The sequence below is a fragment of the Nesoenas mayeri genome, assembly GCF_963082525.1.
Source record: "Nesoenas mayeri genome assembly, chromosome: 9".
NCBI classification, from domain to species: Eukaryota; Metazoa; Chordata; class Aves; order Columbiformes; family Columbidae; genus Nesoenas; species Nesoenas mayeri.
Window position 1 is genome coordinate 10,455,859 of NC_137557.1, and position 21,521 is coordinate 10,477,379.

A 21,521-nucleotide genomic window follows, 5' to 3' on the forward strand; every position below is an offset into this window, starting at 1 on the left:
TGAATGTTAAAAAGTGTTTCACCCATTTTCTAACACTTCTAAGATGTGTTAGAAATGAAGGACACTCCTGGAAAAAAAAAAAGCTATACAAATATTTTTGCAACCTATAGCAGGGGCTGATTCTGCTGTGCTGTATCAGAGTGGGGGTGAATGTATCTGCTTCCATTAATCTGACCTGCCTGACTCCTGGAGATACTTCCACTTGTCATCTGTTTTTTTTCCTCAGTCTTCCAAAGTCAACAAACCTTCACTGTGCTCTGGGTGAGAAAGTTGATTCCTCATCTCTGCCCATCTTTTTTATGAGTAATTTGCTGATTTTTGCCTGGAAATGGCCACACTTCAGTATTGCTGAGCAAATAGATTTCGCAAAGCATTTTAGAATGAGCATCTCTTACTCTCTGTATTACAATAAAATCACGAGTCAATGAAATATGCTAAGTTCTTACCTGAATAAATGTAGTTCAGTTAAAAATATATACTCACCTACCAGCTCCCTGTGTGAAAATAGAAAACTATAAAAAGTAGACAGGCTTGTATAGAGGGTTCTGCTAATGTTAACACAGTTTTTCAGTGTTCAGAGAAATCTGATTAATTTTAAAAAAGCCTGATGTGAATTCACCTGGCAGCATTTCCATTTTTTTTTCTTTCGAGATCATTTCTGAAGGGCAAATAAGTCTTTTGTGTGAAATGAGGTGTGGTTTGGTGTTTTTCCTCCACTTGGCAATGCAGATCTGGGCTGAAAAATGGCTAGTTGTGGGACTGGCGTGTGGCTGGAGGCAGTGTGGCTTTGCTGGGCAGTGTATGAGGCATCAGCCCCTCCTGGTTCATTGAGATTTCTCAAAACAGAGGACATAGCTTGGGACAGCCAGCTCGTGATGGGTCAAGTCCTGTGTTGGCCATGCTTCTGGGGCTGAAATGGCAAGAGTCTACCTGCCAGGTGTACCAACAACTAGGTCTGCCTGAAGGGTCCTCCCTAATTTGCAGTAGCTCAAACATTTGAATTGAGTAGCCTGACCACTCCTTTTTGTTTTTTTTGGTGGGGAGAGAGGGTTGGATGTGGAATATTAAGCTGGTTCTGTTTGAAGTGCACAAGATCTGTGCAAATGAACCTCTCCCTGGAGCAGCAGCATCTTCTATGGGGGCATCTGCACCCAGGAGAGGAGCTGACACTCAACAGCTGCTGCCCCACACAGGTAATAGCTGATAAATGCTCCTTTCCTCCTTCCTGCTGTCTTCTAATTTTGTAGCTTTTATTCTCTTTGGGGGAGGCACTTTTCTTTACTCATAGCAAAGATCAGTGATGTTCTTTGAGATGCTGATCATCTGAGCCCAGCTGGAGATGCTTGTGGTTATATCTGTGTGACTGATTCTGCACTTTGCTGATGGTTGAGGAAAATGGAAGGAAGGAAGGAAATGTGTCCCCATCAGCCTAAAAAAAATAAAATGTTCAAAATGTTTGGTGAACCAAGCAATTGCTGATAGTTTTGTTTTATGTCAAAGGAACGATTTTATTTCTTTTTCAAGCTTTCCTAATAAAAAACTTAAGGCCACCCTTTCCCCCAGCTTTGAAAAGGCAACATCAATTCAAACTGAAAAATGGAAATATCTTGTTTTCAAAACACCAAAACAGAATAATTGATGTTTGCCTCTGCTTTTTGCTGCACAACAAAAACAATTTGCTGGAGTTTGTATACGGTTGTGAGATGTCTGGGTACACCACAAACTACTGGTTTCTTTCTGAAAAATTGAATGCTGGGAAGTGACAAGTGTTCAGTGGAGCAGAAAAGTGCAGGTTTTTTCCCAAATCTTTGATAGATGATGAGCAGTACAGCGGCTAATGGGGAGCTGATGCTATTGTTCTGAGTCTGTGAGTCCAAGGAAGAAGCTGTATTGCTGAAAAAATATTGGTGCGATCCACTTGAGTGGCTGCTGCTATTTTAATAAGGCATGACTGTATGCAAAGGGAAATTAACTGACCAGTTTTTAAGATGCTACTACCTTGAAATTGCCGTTCCTTCTGGAGGTTATAGTAGTACACATATATTGCTCTAAGGTCATAGCTTTTGTAGTTAAACAGGTACAAGGGTCTGCTTGGACCAGGCTTATACCTGCAGCTTCTTTCCCTAAACTTTTCTTCTGTGGCTGGTGATAAGGATGGAGATGAGGATGCAAAGCCAAGCAGCATTTCCTGCCTTGACTTGGGATTTCATCCCCTTTTTGTCCCTCACATTTGAAATGACTGCTTTTGTGTCTTTTTGAGATATGTAGGCTCTTGTTTCCTGAGCTTTCTCTTCTCTCTGTGTTCCCCTTGGTCTTCCACAGAAGCTGGGTACACTTGTCCTCCCACTTGTACCCTGGGTACATTTTGTGAGATAGTGACATCTCCTCAATTAGAAAAGCTAAACCAAAAAAAGCTCTCTGTTGTCCTAGCTGGTGGCATTTAGTTAGTCTGCTACAAGATGCCAAGTTTCAGAGTATTACAGCAGAAATGTTCACACTTCAGCCTTAGATTTAGATGTTCCAGAATAGAAATAAGACCTGACATAAATAATCTAATTAAGAAAATAACAACTATTAAAAGGCCATGTGAATTTGGCACCCAGAATACTTATGCATGCTTTAAATCCCATAAGGGTGCCACTCAAAGGCTCATAATGCTTTTGAATACTGCACTGCTGTTCTCTTATCTCACTTTTCCATTCAGGGGTTTTGTGGCACTGGTTTTTTCCCTGGTGTCCTGAAAGCCCAGCTCAGATATCAAGAGGTGAAATGTTTGTGGTGGGAAGAGTCAACGCCAGCCTCAGACACATGATGGATTTACTTGATCAGTGAATTTTGCTACTGTGTACTTCTCATTCTCTTGAGCAGCCTACAGGAATATCAGTTCTTTTTGTAAGGGATAAATGTGCTGTTAAAATGGAAGCAGATAAAGAAATAGCACAGGGTAACATCTCTTCTGAAACATGACCTGTCTTTGGGGCAGCAGGAGTTGTCAAAATCACATTTACAGTGCTGACACTGTAAGGGGTTAACTGTGCCTGTGATCAGATGGATGATTCCCTTTAAAATTATTGTTTTACCTCACTTCATCCAATTACTCAAGTTGTTTTGCTATCCCACAGATCTCTCTGTTAATGTCAACAAAATGATTATAGACTGCAACAGCGTCAAGATATTTCACCCACAGGAGTGCTGGTGAAATGTTTATGGCCCAACATGTTGAAAGCAGCGTTTGATGTGTAAATGTCAGGAACAATCAGCTTTCCTGTCATCAGAACCAAAATGTGCAAATGCAGGCACCAAAAATGCCACGTGCACAACTGAAGAGCTACTTTATTGCAGGCCATGTAAACATCATGTAAATGGCCCATGTCAGTGTCAGTAATGGTGTTGAAAGGCCACTGCAGCTCTTTGCTAGTGAGGCTGTGCACCATTTCTGATTTGTCAGTCACAGTTGGCAGCATAGTCCTTCCTTTGGCATCAGTGACCAAGCTGATGATGGGGAGATGGATGAAGGACATCCATGAGGATGGCAACACTGGCCATGGATCAAACCTCTCTGCTTGAAGAGAAAACAACTTTGTTAAGGATGGAGATGCACCTTGGGAGCCACCTGGGACTGTCTGGAGATGGCTGTGTGGCTCTGGGGCCCTCACTTAGACACCTTCCTTCTTGGTAAAACCTGCAGAATAAGGTTTTGTAGGAATGAACAGCATCTGCAACCTGGAGTCTGTCATATTGTGGGCACCAGATGAGGAATCCCCATGTCCCTGCATGGTGGTACCCATGCCCATGCAGCAGAGAGCTGGGGTGTCCCCTGTCCATGCTGGCACATGGAATGTCATGCTTTCTGTTGGCAGATGATGGTTGAATGAAGACTGCTGTCAGTCCACCACTTTGACTCCAGTCCCATTGGTGCTGAGGCTGCCCAGATCCACTGATGATGGTTTCTGCAAATCCTGCAGATTGATCAAAACTGTATTTTTGCAAATAAATATCTGAATTCCCTATTGCATCAGCACTCCTTGTTTATTGGAAGTAGAAGCTACAGAGAAAAGTCTAATGAAACAAGCCAGATCTGAAGGCAGAAGATACTGAAATCTGAAAGATTTAATTTAATATTTTTATTATATATTTTTTGCAGCCCTGATTATACTCCCACCCTCCAGGCATTTATTTACCTAAGGAAAATTATACTACTGATTACAAGATTGCAGGTTCATTTTCACTGCTGAGAACTCATTTTTTTTACAGCTCACATTATACTTGCATGACTTGTGAAGTTTTGTAACATCTTGAAATTTTTAATGCTACATTGCAGAAAAAAATATATATAGAGATGAATTAGGCAGAATACTTGCTTTGCAGCCTTTTTGAAGGGGGAGGAGTGTCAAATTCTGGATTTGAATAGGCCTGTAGTGGTTTCTTTGGGCTATTGGATAGTGAGTTCACAGGGTGCTCACAGGAGCTGCCTTGCCTTTGTCCTTCAGACTGAGTTGCGAAGTGAGAGACTATGAGGGGTATCTTTAAAACATAAGAGAATGCTTTCTGCCGCAGAATAAAAGTAAATTATGCAGAAATCGTGACTATAGTGTGTATGAAATTATGCTTGCAAGAACCCTGTGGTAAATATTTGACAGATAGGACAACATTTTAGTCAGTTTCAGTTTTTCCAATAAATTATACCTGGGCCTTCTAAATCAAAATTAATGTCAGCCAGCACTGCATATTGAATTAAGGAGGGATTTCCAGATGTATTACAATTATTATCTAACAATTTTGTTAATAGAACTATAGAACTGGATGAGATTTCTATCAATTCTGATATCACAGCAACAGGGTCCTTTGACTGAAACAACATCATGAATATTGGATAAGATCCTGCAGTGCTGCTCCTCCATGTTATGATATTATCCAAGGCTGAAGGTTATAAATATGTGACTTATACTGTTCACTTTTCAGCTGGTAAAAACAAAAAAAACCAAACCCATAATGAAGTTCCAATACACAACTAGGTATAATATAGCTTTTTCTTTATATATATATATATTTATCTGTATATATATCAAGTAAAAAAATCCAAAATAGTTGGAAGTAAAAAATGAAAAAATAGCTGATTGTGTTTTTTTTTTTCTTTACAGTGATATGGTAGCAAATACAAGACAAATGAGTAAAACCTTTACATAAGGTGTTCTGGTCCCATTTCCATCAATAGGGTTCAGACTGGGGTAGAAAATGGAACAAGGTGATTTTTGTTGGTTTTGGCTACAGCTTCTACAAGTGTTGAAGATGATGATAAGACAGAAGGAAATTATAGCACTAAATAGAACTCCAAACTGTTTTGTAAAAGACCTTAAACACCATAGGGTAAAATTTACTTCTGAACTGGGTGGAGCTAACACAAAGCATCACTGAGTCTGTCTTAGGCTGAAAATACTGTATGTTCATCCTCACCTCAAAAAATGTCCCTTTTATGCCATTTTACCAAAAAAACCAAAACCCTCTGCCAGCTCTCTGCTTTTTTCCTCTGCATTAAAAATGCCACAATTCAATAGAATGGACTGAGCCAGATCTTAGACCTCAGTGATGCACAAGTTGTTGGCTGCCTTTTGTCCAGTGGTTAATTTCCCCAGAATCCTTTACATTGAAAATGTCATTTGACTAAGCTTGGCAAATGGTCACACTGAGCCCTATTCTGGCTGTAGAAAAGAAAAAAAAGTACTAGTCTCAGCAAAAAACAAGATTGTATAGACAGTCAACACAAAACAGTATTTTTTTCAGTTGTCTGCATAATAATAACATCATGTTTGCATATAGAACAGCTTTTGCATTATTGCTCTACTTATAAGAATATAGTAAGGAACTTATAACAGACTTGCACATTACAAACTTAAGGTTCTTTGGTGAAGAATGAGAAAACAGTATTTTAGTTGTAATTAGATCTCAGTGAAGTTTTTGTTTTTATCTGTTGATCCTTTGGATTCTTTCACAGAGGAGGGAAAGGTATTGAGTCAGCTTTACCATCGCGACGATGGCGACCCCGCCGATCATCATGCAAGTGGGCCAGAAGAGAGAGTGGAACAGCACGTTGGAGCTGTACAGTTTGGTTAATATCACATTCTTCTGAGCGCCTTCAGGGTCGTAGAAGCAGGAGAAGCGTTGGTACTTTCTGAAGTTTTCCATAACCACGTTAACCAGCGACATGGATTCCTCATAATTCTTGCTGCACTTGGGTATGTATGAACACTGTGAACAAATTAGAGGGAGAAAAATGCATCTCCAAACCAGATACACTGTCTGTTTTCAGGTGGCAAGCAGGAAAATCTCAAGATGATTATGCTTTTTATAATAAGAGGGGAATACTATTATGCTAATAATAAATTTATCACAGACAAAACTCAATATTTTGCATATCTACAGAATTTCCTATTGGAGAACCTCCAAGTGCTGTACAAACATTAATGCTTTAATTGTACAGTGGCCTTGTGTGATAGGTGAATGTATTACTATTGCTAATTTACACATGCAAAAATGGAGCTGATGAAGTACCTCTTCATCTTAAGTGGCATGCATATGCTCATAGTTAGATGGGTAATTGACTCTGTAAATACAAATCTGGTAGTTCAGATCTCACTTGGATCAGATCAAAGTGGTTGCAGTGGGCACAGGAGTTAATTCACAGAGCAAAAGGCTGACAAGAGGCCTTCATACAAATTTTCCTGTGGGCCTAATTCCTTGATTAGGGGCAGATGGGAGAGAAAACTCTTTTCTAGGAGAAAAGAGTTTTCTTCCTCATAACCCAGAAGGCTTTCATCCAACCTCTAACTGAAGATAGCCTGGCTACCAGGATGGCTTTTAGTCTTGCTTTTGCTCTTGACCCCAGTGTAAGTCCAACTATTCCTTCTCTCTGTAGATGCTGCTTCAATTTTAGTCTTAGTTATGAAGAAAATAAAAAAAGATTTGAGGGTGGCTATATCTAACACAGTTTCATCCTAGCATTCCCAAATAATGCTAAAGGGAAGGTAATTGAAAAGCTAGCTTATGGAGTCCAGGCATTGAGGATATTCCATGGGACACGTAGGGTGGTATGTCTGGGCTATGCTGATCCTTGTTTAGCAAGGAACTAATGTAGTCTGATGATGTGGTGGGCAAACATACAAGGACTGAAGCAACATCTGGATTTTGACCTAGAGTAGAAACACCTACATTTTTTGTTGTTGCTGCTGGTTCTGGAAGAGGGTTGAGGGGAGCAGCCTGGGGCACCTCACTCCCTCCTTGCTTCTAGACACTTACACCCCTCTGCACCTGCACAGGATTTTGATCAAATGTCATAACCAGGCAAGAACTGCTTCAGGGTGGGGGGAAATCTGCTGCTTAACTTCTCGTTGGATGTGCTTGGGGAGACCCAGAAAGTTATTGTTCCCTGGTAGTTATGAGGCGATCGTGGGTCCCCTCTATGCTCCTGCCTGTGCTGCTGAACCTGTGTGTCCTGGACAGGCATCTAAAGTGGTCCCAGATGATTTAATGAAAGTGAGTTTTGCACAGGAAAAAAGATGGTTTGGTTAAAATAATGCAACCCATGGCTTTTGATTATTACTATTTTAATGTATATACTTTATAAATGTCCTTTGGTTCTTTTTCATGACCACATTGTGACTTTTTGTAATGTACTGTGATAAATCTCTAGTCCTAATAATGATCAAAGGATTAACCTCGTAACGGGATTTGATTGATTGATTGGCAAGTATATTAGCACAGAATATGAAGTGCAGCAGAATGATGGTCTGCTGTTAGCAGATTGGGGCATCAAGGGTAAAGTGTGATAGCACTGCCATTATGAATATTTCATAGAGCTCTAGAAATTAGAGATGGAAAATATCAGGGCAGTAGTATCTCATCCATCTTCCTGCTGATGCAGGTCTGCTCCCTCCAGGATATTCTGCTGCATGCTGCCCAGCTTTGTCTAAAATGTCCAAAGCCACAAGCTCTCTTCCAGCTCTTATGACTCTTTAATAGGTCATAATCTAGTAAGTAGGGGAAATTTCTCAGTGGAGCGTATCTCATTTGTTTTTACTAAGTTACGTGCTACCACTGTTGTAACAGCAGTATTTCGAGTTTGGAATCTTATTTTTTCTTGTAAGTTTGCTTCTATGTGTTTTTGTTTCTTGAACTTCCAGCTGTTACTACCCCTGAGCAAGGAGATAGGATGAGGACTTGGCCATTTTTGCCAGAGTCCAGCCCTGCCCCTTTGATGGGAAACAGCAGGCACATAAAAGCCCAAATGATGACAGATTCCTGGACTCAAAGTCAGTGGAAATGTCCCAAAAGTGCAGTGAGGGAAGGCCTGACTTCCTGCAAATTTGAATATTTTCTAAGCATTTTTCAAAGGAGACCTGGCGCTGAAGCAGAACTTGAGCAGTTGCCTCCTACACCTGATGGCACAGAGCCACCAACCACATCAGGCTGGTTAGGCATCGCATGCCAAGAGGGTCTGGTAGCATGAAGCTGTGAAATGCAGTTGTGCAAGGCAGGTTGAGTTGCTTTGCATCTCAGCTAAGCTCCTTGTGCTGAAACCATCTCTCTCTCAAGGCTGTGGTTTCCCATGTGCTCTCCAAGATATGGGTGCTCTTTATTCCATGTGCTGTCTATACATCATTCCAGTTCTCCTGAGTTCCTGGAGGTATCTTGGCCTCAGCTTTGAGAAGCTCCTTGTTGCACAAAATTGCTATGTGCATTGAGTTGTGGCTGTGGGGTGCTTCTGGCCTCCTTCCATGACTCGGCTTCCCCAGTGAGATCCCCGGGACAGCACAGGGCTGGCACTGCTGTACTGATGTCTGCTGTGTTGCACAGGTCATTGATGAGAAAGTAGGTGGATATAGATTATGTGAGGTTTTGATATTTTTTTTTTTAAATCTTCATTTAGTTTTCTCCAATGCCTGACAGGGAATTTTATGTCCATAATTCTTATACTGTATCTATGAATGCAGACTACTAAATCTACGTTGTTTTGTTACCCCTCTGCATTGTCAAACACTTGGAAATCTGCAAATCTGAGACTAAACAATATCTGGCGCGCTGTCTCAAGTAAGGATTATGTGATACAGTGTGAGAAATATGGTTTTCTATTTCTTGCAAGTTGATCACCACAAAGGCACACTAGACGGTTACAAAGAACTTGTTATTACATTTCCAGCTCTACTTTTCTAATGTAAAGGAGTGGATAGGTAGCCCATATAAACTACTTCTAGATGTGCCCAGTCCAATGCCCCGCTCAGTGCAGAGTTGCTCAGGCACTTGTCCAGTCAAGTTATGAGTATCTCCAAGGATGGAGATCATACAACACTCCTGGGCAAGCTGGGGGCCGTTTTGTTTAGATCAATCACGTTACACCAAAAATGCTATTGCCAGAAAAGCCCGCAGTTCAGGATGGGTGGTGAAATGCCTGGTTCTAGTGCTATCTCTGTGGTTGAGGTGTGTCCTTGTCATGATGAACCTGGAAACTTTAACAAGATGTGCTGTGGCAATCTTTGTGAGAAAATGGTCAGGATGTCAATTTAAATCTCTTTTGGAAAGTGCAACAGGTTTGAAGCAGAGGCTGAAGGAGGAGCTTTGTGTCTGCATTGGCCCGATGCTGATTCCTGAAGACCGATTTCTCCAGCCCCAGACCAGAAATGGATCTGCTGGGAAATGCAAACAACCATGGCTGCTCCCCCCACACCAGGTAAGCTCCTCTCTAGGTTATAAATACCTGAACCTTCAATGGGAAACCATGAGATTCCCCATCATTTCTGAGTCCCAGGCAGTTATAGCTGGCATAATGGTGATTCTGGTTATTAAAGCCTGCTTGTTATCTCACTTATGGACCATGGGTATAAATCAGCAGCAGCTCTGATAACACAAAAAGAATCAAAATGATATAGTATGAGATCGAAATGGGGCCTGTAGAATTGCTTTTACCACTACAGTCCTTCCTCGGGGTGACAGCCTGGCTCCACGGTCCGAGTGCAAGGGGATATTGGCCATCACCTCTCCCAGAGGCTGCTACAGCCTCTTGACAGCTGAGAGAGGAAATTGTACCTGTGAAAGCATTTAAGGTGCTACGGTTGTAGTAGTGATGAGGGACTGGTCTTTTCTTAAGGGTTAGAGATAAAGCGTGCACAGCGAGAGCAATGAAAAGCCGTGAAAAATCTTGTGCACTTTTTTGGGAAAGACTCAAGCAGCTCGACTGATATCCATTAACTTCCCACTGATTCCCACCAGAGACTGGCAGCAGCATGCTGTAGATCTTGATATAAATTGCAACTACTCCTTACCACACCTTGTGGGACGATAACCAGGTTAGACAGCAAGTCTCTGAGATTAATCATTATTTAAAATTAAAGTGCATTTTGCTCTCTCTGTGCTTCCTGGTGGGGAGAGGAGAGAGATGGGCTGCAGATGCTGCTCTGCATTTGCAGTGGAGCTCAGTGAGGCAGGGAGGTTGCGGGGGGGATGCTGACCTTTTGAAGGTCACTGCTGTTGGCCTTGGAGGGTAAGCGCTGCACTCTGCGATGTCCTCAGTAATGTCAGGGCTCAATGAGCCAGGGATGGCCTTTTTTTTTTAATATACATTTTTTTCATTTATTTATCAAGGAGAAAGACAGGAAATGCAGACCTGAGTAGGGGAATGGAGAGAGACAGCCAGCACCCAGCTGGAGCATCATAAAACCAGCCATGCTCAGGGATGCTCGTCCTGCTGCACAGGGCTGCTCTCCAGCTGAGTGGGAGGGAGCTGAGATGGGTTGTACTGATCTGAGCTCACAGTCTCTGCTGATCCCAGACAGGCACAAGAAGTGTGAGGTGTTTTATAGACATTGCAAATTTCCATTCAAAACGGTGTTTGGATTCAAGTCACATAGCCAGCAGTGTGTCAGGAAAACCTAGGAATCTTCCCGAGAGCAGAGCTTAACCTGTAAAACAGCCTTGGGCTGGAGAAGTATTAACTGTGCCTACATCAAATTAAGAGGAGGTGGCATCTGGGAGAATTTCAAAGTCCATTTCAGCAAGTAAAAATCATCAATAACGGAATGTGGAGATTTATGCGGAATCTCTTGATTTATTTGAATCCAGTGGGGCATAGAGACAGATCTGATGTATTTTAATCAAACTGTGGTATGAGCGTCACTGGATTTTGCTTCTGTCACAGCAGAAAGTGGGGTCTGTCCTACCACAGGCTTCATGAACAGTGAGTGCCTCCTTTCTGCACTAATGCCAAACTGGAGGGGAAGATGGGGACACTGTTCTTCATCTCACACTTCAGATCCAGAGGACTTTGTCTCAGCCACAGGAGCTAATTATCCAGCAGAATAACTGGCCCGGTGCAACCATGCCGTGCTTTGACTAATTTTAATATCGCTTCATCTTAATATGCAGAAGTAATTTGGTATACTGAATTGCTGCCATAAATAGAAACACAATAGGTTATGTTGTCAGCAGCCTGAACTGGGGCTCTGCTGTTACGGGTTGCGCCTTGCCAAGCGCCTGTAGTTTGGGGTTCGGTGACCTTGGATAACTAAGTAGTTAATGCAAATCTGGCACTTGCAAGTCTGATGACTTAGCTGTGTCCCAGCTCACTGCAGCTTGCAGTCTTAGGTGCCCAGGTGCTGCATATACAAGGAAGGAAAGGTGGGGAGAAGGATATTTCTTAGTCTGATCCTGCCTCACTACACGGAGGGAGCGAACAGCCACCTGTGAGAGGCGGTGGCACGGCAGGCTGTGATGCACAGCGCTGTGTCAGCCGCACAGCTGTGGCTGCGGGCCGGCGACAAGATGCCTTCTGTGCATCCGCTGTGTTCATTATAGCTGCCAGACAGGAGCTGTCTCCAGCCCACCTGGATGGAGTTATGCCGGATTTTGTACTTGCTGAAGCAGAGATAGGAATTATTCTGCACACTTGTTAAAAATGATCTTTTCAGTTCAATGTCTGGAATCAGGGATGTTGCGCAAGAAAGGTTGGCTGACTCCTTATCTTATGTGTGCTTAAAAGCCAGGCCTCTTATTTCTGTGCTGCTGCTTTTATTTTGGCAGTCCCTGTTCAGCAAACTTTCAGCATCTTTAGGCCATCCATAGGGGTAAGTGCTGTGCTGTGACCCCAGCAGGGCAGCTGACCTCAGCAGAGATGCTCTGGGTGCAGAAGTTTGTCACCAGAAATTGAGACAGAGACTCATCTGCTGTTAGACACAGGTCTCTCGTCTGTCCCTGCTGCCTTGCCTGGCCCTGCAGTAATAAGGGCATTTCTATTCTCACTGCTGCAGATATGCTGTGCACATGGCGAGGGGTGTTTGTGATCATGCAGAGCCAGACCTGGGTAGGAAGTGACTTGTCCACAGCTCCATGAGAATATCAATGTGACAAGTGCTCAGTGCTAGCCTGTGCCTGCAAAGCCCTGCTTGCACTGGTAAGGGACGAGGGAGACTTCATCCCCTGGGGCCACCAACCCGTGCGGGATGAGCTGCACTCCCTGCATGGGACAGAGGGGAAACTACCCCCTCCAGAGGTGTGAGCTCAATTTGTGCACTGTTTTCTGCTTTCTCTGCTCTGTATTTACCAGGGAAGCAGTAGCTGGAAACCTTATATTGCTTTAAAGTGAGAAATGAGTATAACAAAGTGAGCCCTCCAGAAACCCATTTAGGAAGAAATTTTATTCCATGCTCCTACCTCAGAATTAATTTTCATTGTTTCCTCGGTGTGGTAGAGCAGAAGCTTCTGGCCAGAAGAGGTGAGATTAACGTACACCTGGAGGCAGGGGTACTGAGAGATTTTCCAGCAGTCTGGACCGCAGCTAAACGAGCAGTTGAAAGTTTCTGTGATGGATGCATTGAGAAGCGAGCACTGAGCCTCTTCTGTCCAGACACTAAATAGGAAAAAAAGAGACGTTAGAGCATGGCGAGAATGGACAATAAGCACTAAACACAGCTCAGGCTTTCCATCTGGGGGCATCATGTAGGAAATGCTACGTGTTGCAGGGACTTGAGCAAAGGCTGGACTTTCTCATGTCACATGTTGCAGATAGTGTTATTCTGCAGGACACAAAGCTTGTGCTTTTGGCACAAAAAAGCCCGATACATTTATGTCTATGTATAAATGAAAAGGGAAATGGAACTTTTAGTCTGGAGAAGATATATTTGACACCAAAGGGAAGCAGCAGAGATATCAGAGAAGAAAACCAAGCAGCCTTCTCCTGGGGAGAACACAACACATGTGGTGCTTTGTGGCATGATACCTTGGTCCAAGAGTTGATGGAGCAGAGATTGGAAGGGCAACTTTTCATTACCATGGTATGTCTGTTTGTACACACTAGCACAGAAGTAGTATTGCATGCTGCTCCACCTGCAGGAAGGGTTTTTCCAGTGGCAGCTTGCTTGATTTTTCTATGAGTTAAGCCAGCTGATGTAATTGCTCTGATGGATTTTGACTTATCTCTAGCTCACCAGAGGCTAAAACTGGGAAGATGAAGCCTGGGGGTGCCCTGGCAATTTTCACTTGGATTTCTTGCATGTATTTAAAAATTTACAGCTGTATTTTCCTTAGGGATGAGAGCAGTGGGAAGGATACAGTGAGGACTCTGTGCAAGACCCCTCACAGGCTTGAGGACAGGTTTCACCCCAGGGCTCCCTGTTACCTCTGTTTGTCCCCTCTGCTCCCACTCAGTGCCTGCCCCTCGCCATGAGCAGGCTGAGGGTCTGCCTGTCCCTTCCCAAACCTGCAAAGGGCTTTACAAGGTGATACCAAAGATCTCCAACTAATTCTCTTGGTATTTCACTTTGGCAGTAATTACGCTTGCATATCCATTTTACATTTATATTAAGTTATGCTATGATTTCTAGGGGGAAATCAAGTGAAAGGATTTCTTTTCCCCCTCTCAGGCAGTATTTTAAGGAAGGAGTGTTGCTGTCTGTAAAGGAGCATAACCCCTAAGAAGATCTGGCTGTGCAAAGAGAAGTGACAGCAAAGGCTCCTGGGTTGTCTTTTCCTCACTTTCACCTTTCTGACTGCTGTTTTATTCATGCATGGGGGTAATAAAGTAACACCTGCCTACAGTGGATTTGTGAAGATGGAATATTTGATAGGTGCTTTGACATCTTCTGGCAATTTTTCACATTGTTTATAACATAAATCATCTCTTTCTATAATACATGAGCAATTTTGAATTTAGCAGCCTCTGCAACTGACTCTGATATTGCCAAAAGGTCTAGGAGAGTAATTGAGAAAAGCAAATGTTCTTGGATACTTAACAGGGCTTGATCTCTGTTTTCAAAAGCTAAACTTTACCTGGATTTAAAAAGGGAAAAATACCTTTATCACACAAATAAGATGCTGTGAATCAGTACAGTTTATCCTCATCCATCACTACTTTTATCATTGTAGGGTCAAGAAGGAATATTTTCCTGCAGGCATGCCCATATAATTGAGGATATTTGAATCAGCGTACTTTAGGCACTTATTGTACATGTCTAAATAAGAAGTCAGGGCTGGATAAGCCAGATGGTGTATAGGTATAGGATGTTGCCTCAGGGCAGTTTTGGACATGACAAACTAATGTTTTGATTCTCGATTACACATTTTTTCATTCTCTGAACTCCACTGATTGAGGCAGAAAAAACATTGTTGACAGTCTTATTACAGTCTGGTCTGGATTTTAAATAGGGCTCATGCTTTAAAACTAATTTCAAATGCTGCTAATGAATCACAGGCCAAACTTTCTGCTCCATGGCAGAGAAGGAAGCCAGAGAAAGCCTCAGAAACATTAAGTTCCATGTAGTAATGATGAAAGATGATCTTTCACTTCCAGCAAATGACTGTATTTCAGGAGGATTTCACTTGTTAAAATGAAAGTAATAACCTACATGGAAAGCTACATGCTACAAAGCAGCTTCATTTCTTTCCAAAATTAATTCTCTATTTTTCATTTGAAAGTGTGTTGTTTCTTGAGGCTGCTAAGTATTTTTGCTGTTCTCTCCCAAGTTTGGGCTTTGCAGCAACAGCCCCTGAGAGGTTTGCAGGGTTCAACAGACTGCTGACCAGTTGATATGGATATCATACTGGTGTTAAACTGTGGCGAGTCTAAAGCCTATGGATCAAGATTTCCTCAAACAGGGACCTAGTTCTTCCCTCACGAATGTGCCTATTACTCAACTCCCTTTCACTGTAGCTATGCCTAATTTATACCAGAGTAAGGAAATGCAGAATCAGAGCTATGTTGACCAAAGGGAAAAAAATAAACCTTTAATGAAAAGAGTTAAAAGAAGTAGTCATGGGAAGTCAGCTGGAGCAGAAAGTGAGAGATGGGGGTAACCATAATGAAATTACCTTTGCATGTAAGACCGCAGCAGGGTGATTCCCAGGAGAAAGTACATCATGATAGAGCACACCATCATGGCCAGCCCGAGGAGTATGGCCCGGTCTTCTCCGGCTTTTAGGGCTGTGACTGTTTTCCTTTTGTCCAGTAGATCATGATCCCTGATTTTTTGGTAAATATTTCTGAGGTTGAAAATAATATATTCTTATGTGAAGTTCATATTTAATAAAAGAACCCTCTACAGAGTGGGTAGTTCCATCTCCATACCCATCTCACGGGAGAAAAAGGCTTAAGGGTTGTCAGGTGTCCTTTTTCATTGGATTCACTCTGACCTGGTGGAAACATATTCATCTCCAAAATAAATTACAGACATTTCTAAAAAGGTAAAAACTTCTTACAGTAAATACAGAAAGTAGATATTTGTGCCAGCTCAGTAAATCCTCCTTTGGTATAGCTTCATTGGCTCAGTTGAATTATACCATAGGTGAATCTGACCTGCCAATGCCATCTTAGGCCACTAGAAGATGTTTAGATATGAGGTGTCTTTTCTTCAGTTGGATATGGTAACAAGCCTTATGTTACCATATGTAGAAAAGAGCCTGAAGAAAGTCGTCACTAAAATTATCTGAAACGATCACATTCTTTTCTGATCCCCTACAGGCTAGTGGTTTGGGTAATTTTCTACTCTGAGTGTGACTCAAAGCTCATGAAACACTATGGGGATTTTGCAATTGATTTCTGTGGGTTTTTTGATTGTGAGCTTATTTACTTTATTTATAAAACAGCTTTCTGTAAGCCCAGTTACTCATTATGGTGAAAACCCTCACAGAAAATTATCCACCAAAGCTATTTGTTCTGGGATTAAAAAAAAAAAAAGATACAACAAACCATTCCCCCTTCAGTAGAGTCCTTTGCATTTTCTAACCATAAGTCCTTCTTTCATCTCCAAGCCTTTGATGATTCAATGGGTCATGAGGACACAGTGGTGAAGAAGGAAATATTTGAGTACATTTCAAACACACTCAAACTTTGTGGGTTTAAAATGTACTTACAGACCTGAGGCTGGTCAAAAACTCCTGCGTTTTCTGTTATGGTTCTTTTGAATCGTCCAGGCAGCACCCGAAGCATGTGAACCGCACACCTCTGAGCCCTGGCACCACCATAACATGGACATAGTAGTACATGTGGAAGAAGTTCCTCTTCTACTGTCTGCAAAATGGCAGGTGAGCAATATCAACGTCACTTTGGGCTCTAGCAAACCCACCACTCATTTAAGCTGAAACCACCAAGTTTTACTCAACCTTGGAAAAAAGCACTGTGCCAGACCAACAATAAAACTTATGTTCTCTAATAGGGACAAAGAAATAGAGTTAAGACTGATGTAAAATCATAGATCATACATAAACACAACAGAAACAAGAAAATAGTTTTAATCATAAACTCCCTGAAACTGGGATTGAATTTGTATTTAGATGATGAGTCATAGTCAGGAAAAAACACATATGGTGTTGGGTTTTATAGCAAAAATCTTGCTTAGATGATACTGCAGTCAATAGTCTTCCAGACCTAAGACCTGCTGAGGCTTCTTCATACAACTGTAATTTACATGTTTAGATGTTTCTGGTTTCTCTTCAAAATCATCCTTTAAAGCTTGTCAGTGTTTTTCTAGTTGGAAATGAAATGGTAATTCAGCCTGTCAAAATGTTCTCTGGCATTGGGGAGAAAAACTACATTGTGAACTAGCAGATGCAATTGCCTTCAAAGAAGTATGTAGAGTAATAATCTAATGTTACTTTTCTATTATTGTTTATCAAACTGTATTTAACTCTGAGAGCTCCTATTACAATTTGCATTGCTCCCAAATGGAAGCAGGCACAAAGGCAGAGATTGTCTTGCAGTTCCAGCACATTAACCAATCACACAGCATAACTTATGTCAGCATGTAGACATAAAACAGAGACAGTGCAATCGCTCACTAATGTCACCAGAGTAGCTAGGACATAAAAGGGATACAAATGGACAATTTAAAAATAAATAGCTAATTGAGAATGGTTACAAATACTTCCCCTATGGCCTTGAGCCAGGAAATGTGCAATGAGAGGTAAAAAAGGATGGACTGAAGGGTGTGTTGTAGAAATGATCTATCTGGCAGGTGACTGGCAAAGGGGACAGTGCGTGGTGACTGCTTGCCAGGCGGATGTCCTGCATTCACCTGCCATTGTAAATAAAGCTAAATAAAGCTCTGCCTTGAGCGTCAGGCTTGGAGCAGTTGTTCGGTTGCTCTTTTGAAAATATTTGTCATTCAAAGCCTCAGACAAAAAGAAAGTGGTAGCCTTGTGCACCTTACAGAGGGCTTTTTTCTTCTGAACCCCTGCCTGGAGTCAGTGTCATCCCACAGGCCGAGGCGTGTGGTGGCGTGGTATGTGTCGGTGTGTGACACACCGATCCTGATGCAGCCCAGGAGACACGCTGAGTAACCATCCCTCCTCCTCTTCCTTCCCACTCCTACCTGCACTCGGGAGGCGTCAGTTTGCTCAGCAAGATACTGGGAACATCTGCTGTTACCAGACTTCACATTTTTGCCCCAGAGAGCCCTGGCTTCGGGGGACAGGATATGTTGTTGTCCAGAATATTTTGCCACTAACAGAGCAACTTTGGCATCTCCTTAGCTGGAGCAGCAGCGGTGGCTGCACACATGTGTGTGCTGCTCCCTGGGGAGGATTTTGTGCACATGTGAACTTCTGGTACAGCCCAGGGACCTCTTTCTACTCGGTGAGCTGGAAGAGCTCCATGCTTAGCTGGCTGATTCTGGATCCCAGGGCTACACAGCCACAATTAGCTGACTGCTGCAGTGTGTTTAAGTACAGATCACTGCATCCCAGACACTGCTCACCTAGGTGACTCCATCCAATATTTGCAATTACCTGTAATAAGTCCCCAAATATGTCCTGTGCAAAGACATTTAATAGGAAGCAAGCCTCCAAGCACAAAAGGTCTTTGCTCTCCTGATTATTTCCAAACTGAAGGTCTCCCATGCTAAAACTCCCTGTTCCTTTTGCCATATTCCTCAGAGGATATGGGCTGGTTGCTCTACCCAGGCTCAGCTGCCAGAGGGAAAATCTCAGCTATGACCATGCCTGCTGGGGACAGACAGAGCAGAGGTTTTCCTCTCCATGTCTCTGTACAGCAGCAGTGCAGGGATCCCTCTGCAGCTCCTGCAGAAGTTCAGAGCAAGGAAGGCTTAGGGAGGACCTGTGTGATGAAATGAGGTAGCCTAGATTACATTACTCAGCCTGAATATGTGACAGCTGATCTGAGCCTACCAGCCTAAAGGAAGAAGTTGTATATCTTCTGTAGAGTTGCTTGTATTTGGTGCAGCCAAGACCTTTCTTTGATACCATGAGGGACATGACCATTTAGCACTCACTTACGTGAAGGATGAGACATGCCACATGTATTGTATGTGCTCTGTGCTCTGCTGGTGCAGGGCTGCTCCACAACTCTGGGGATTTGACGAATTTATTGGCCTGTAATAGGAATGGTCTGGTATGCCAAGGGTTTGCAACTGGACACTGCCATGTAGAGCAGGAGACGCTAAAGTAAAACTCCTTCCAAACCAGTACAACAGTTCCTGTTTTGCTCCTAAATGGGTAGATCTAGGAGCATGGAAAAGGGGGTCTAGTTTCCTCCCTGGAAATACAGAATAATCAAGCATCTGTAATTACTTTATTTTTTTGAAAATAAACACAAATTACTGACCCTCAGATTCTTTCCCTTGCAAATAGGCCATGGTGTAGCGTCTCCCATGTGAGGGAGATGTTGCCTCCTCCGGCACTTCACAGTCATGGGGTTTGTCAGATGGGGACACCTGCCTGCTTGAATTATTCAGAGTGACTTTGAATTCACATTCACTTCTCTGATATCACAGTTATTATGCAGACATCACTCAAATTACCTCATGTTGAGGTATCTACTGATATCAGGAATCCTTGAATGCAAGAACCAAAAATCCTCCTGTATCTTACCAGCACAATTCCTAATACTCAGGGACTTTTCTGCTCAGAAACCAATTTCTTTACTTTTTTTCTTTCACTTTATAGGGTATAATTAGCTGCATCAGTTTTTGTTATTAGAGCTATGGCAACAGGAAATGTCTCTGGAGCTCTCACAAAAGTCTCAGTGATGGTTGTAGAAAAATTCCTATCCATATGAACAGATTTCGTTCACTCAATTCCTTACCTCTCTCCCACCAAACTGGTCTGAACTGAACCAAATCAAACCAGTGCTTTGGTTTTCTGAGCTTACAATGTTGTAGAAAGCCTAATTGACAGCTGGGAAAGAATGAGGGCTTGACTCGGTTTCTGAAGCCTAAAAAGTGGCAATTGAGGAACAGTGAACGTCTAAAAGAGCAATGAAATAAATATTTAAATTTTGGATGAAATCCTGCAAAAGCAGATGCCCAAGAGACACCTTCCACCCAGGAGGGGATTCTTCCACAGCAAGTGACCCACTGCTGCATAGGATATTATTACAGTGTGATGCCTCAAAACTCAGCAGTCGTGGCACATGTTAGGAGAAAAGTTTGCTGCTCCAGCTGACAATCATCCTGTCTGAAGCTTAAAGAACAAAAATTCTCAGGAAAGGGTTGTTTAGGGGGAGTAATTTCTCTAAAATGCACTGCCTGTTTGATACAGCGATGCTTCTGGTGGCATTACACGTGTTACAGTCACTGCCAGACACTGGCAAATGCATTTCTCCCACCAGCAACACTTGCTCTGCATTCACACCTCTTCTGCAGCCCTCAGGCTGTGGTCAGCACTCTCCTGTTTCAATTTTCTCTTCCTCCCTTTACCTCCTGCATTTTTATTAATCATTCACAGGGTATGAAATGTTCCTGCTGTATGGCTCTATGGGACTGTTTGGGAAATAAACCTACCCGAAGGTGTGAAAAGGCACCTGAAGGGATCATGGCTGGTATGGAAGTACAGCGATACTGTTCCCTATGTCTCTATTTCTGCAGGCAGATGGGGTGAACTCTGCCCAGGGTTTAAGTTGACCAGATGCCAGCCCAAGTTAGTCTGTCTCACTGAAAGGTTTGGTGTGAGTTGAAGGCCATGCTAATCAGGAGCACACGGTTTCCAGGCAGCCCAGTGTGTGGGCAGATATCTCCTCCGACTGTCTAACCTTGGACAATCCTGTCTGTGAGAGTGTTTTAGCACAGAAGAATATTAGCCTGGGGAAAATTCAATTAGAGACTTGCAGAAGTACATGAGGCAATTAGATAACCAGCTCCAATCAAAAGTCCATGGAAACCTGCTGCCAAGCTGCCCTTTGTGGCTTCAAAATATCTATTTGGGATCAGATTGTCAAAAGGGCTGAACACCAATGCAGCCTTTGCAGAAAAGTTCAGCAAATGGGCCAATTCTCCAAAGAAACTTGGCATCCTGAGGGCAGCTCTGCTGCCTGGACTCATGAGTGCACTTTCCCACACAGATGCCAGCAGTAATGTCTCATTAGAATAACTGAAGAGTGTGTTTTGCTAATTGGTACTGTAGATACATTGACCTCTGTTTTTGATTCACCGGAGTCTGATTTTTTGTGATTACATTTAATCGTTTCCCCTTGCAAGGGGAACTGAAGGAGAGGAGGGAATGGGGAAAGAAAGGGAAATGTGTCTGGTTGTGACAAGACAAGCTGTCCAGCAAATCTCACTACAAAGGAGAAAGATTTTGGAAGAATGAGTATGAGTGTTACTGATAATTGTTCTTTCATCAGAAATGTTTAACTTCTTTCATTCCCAACTGAGTGCTGCCTTTGTGGACTTAAAACCTCTCCTATCCTTTCCTTCTCTTCTGTGTAATTCCCCGCTCTCCTGAGAGATCCAATAGCTCATTTATTCCTCTGTCTCCTTCAGCCTGTTCCCTTCTGCAACATCACTTAAGTGGGCTGGTGGGCTACCAGCAACCAGTTCACTTTCAAGCTGCTTGTCATCCCTTGGCTATTGGGCAATGTGTTGCACACATGTTTATCGTTCCATACACACGCACATAAACCAGAAACATCTCTGACAGCTGGATGAACCATCCAGATGTGTAAAAGTTATACAGGGCAATGATGTGGCTGGAGGAGAGGAGACGGGGGCAGGGTGGGTGTTTTCTGGAGGGGTGTGTGGGAGTGGTGTGGG

At 42.7% G+C, this 21,521-nt stretch overlaps 1 protein-coding gene across 2 annotated transcripts in view; it reads right to left on the reverse strand.

Annotated features, from left to right (window-relative positions):
* Positions 1-5,961: 5,961 nt before the first annotated feature.
* The window catches only part of KCNMB2 (potassium calcium-activated channel subfamily M regulatory beta subunit 2), a gene marked incomplete at both ends in the record, with an annotated part of 141,849 nt that continues 126,289 nt past the window's right edge, over positions 5,962-21,521 (reverse strand). For both annotated transcript variants that reach the window (XM_080350077.1, XM_080350076.1), the window contains 3 exons: positions 5,962-6,246; positions 12,697-12,892; positions 15,349-15,519. In XM_080350077.1, the coding sequence (XP_080206203.1) occupies positions 5,962-6,246; positions 12,697-12,892; positions 15,349-15,519 (652 nt within the window). The remainder of the gene's footprint in view (positions 6,247-12,696; positions 12,893-15,348; positions 15,520-21,521) is intronic.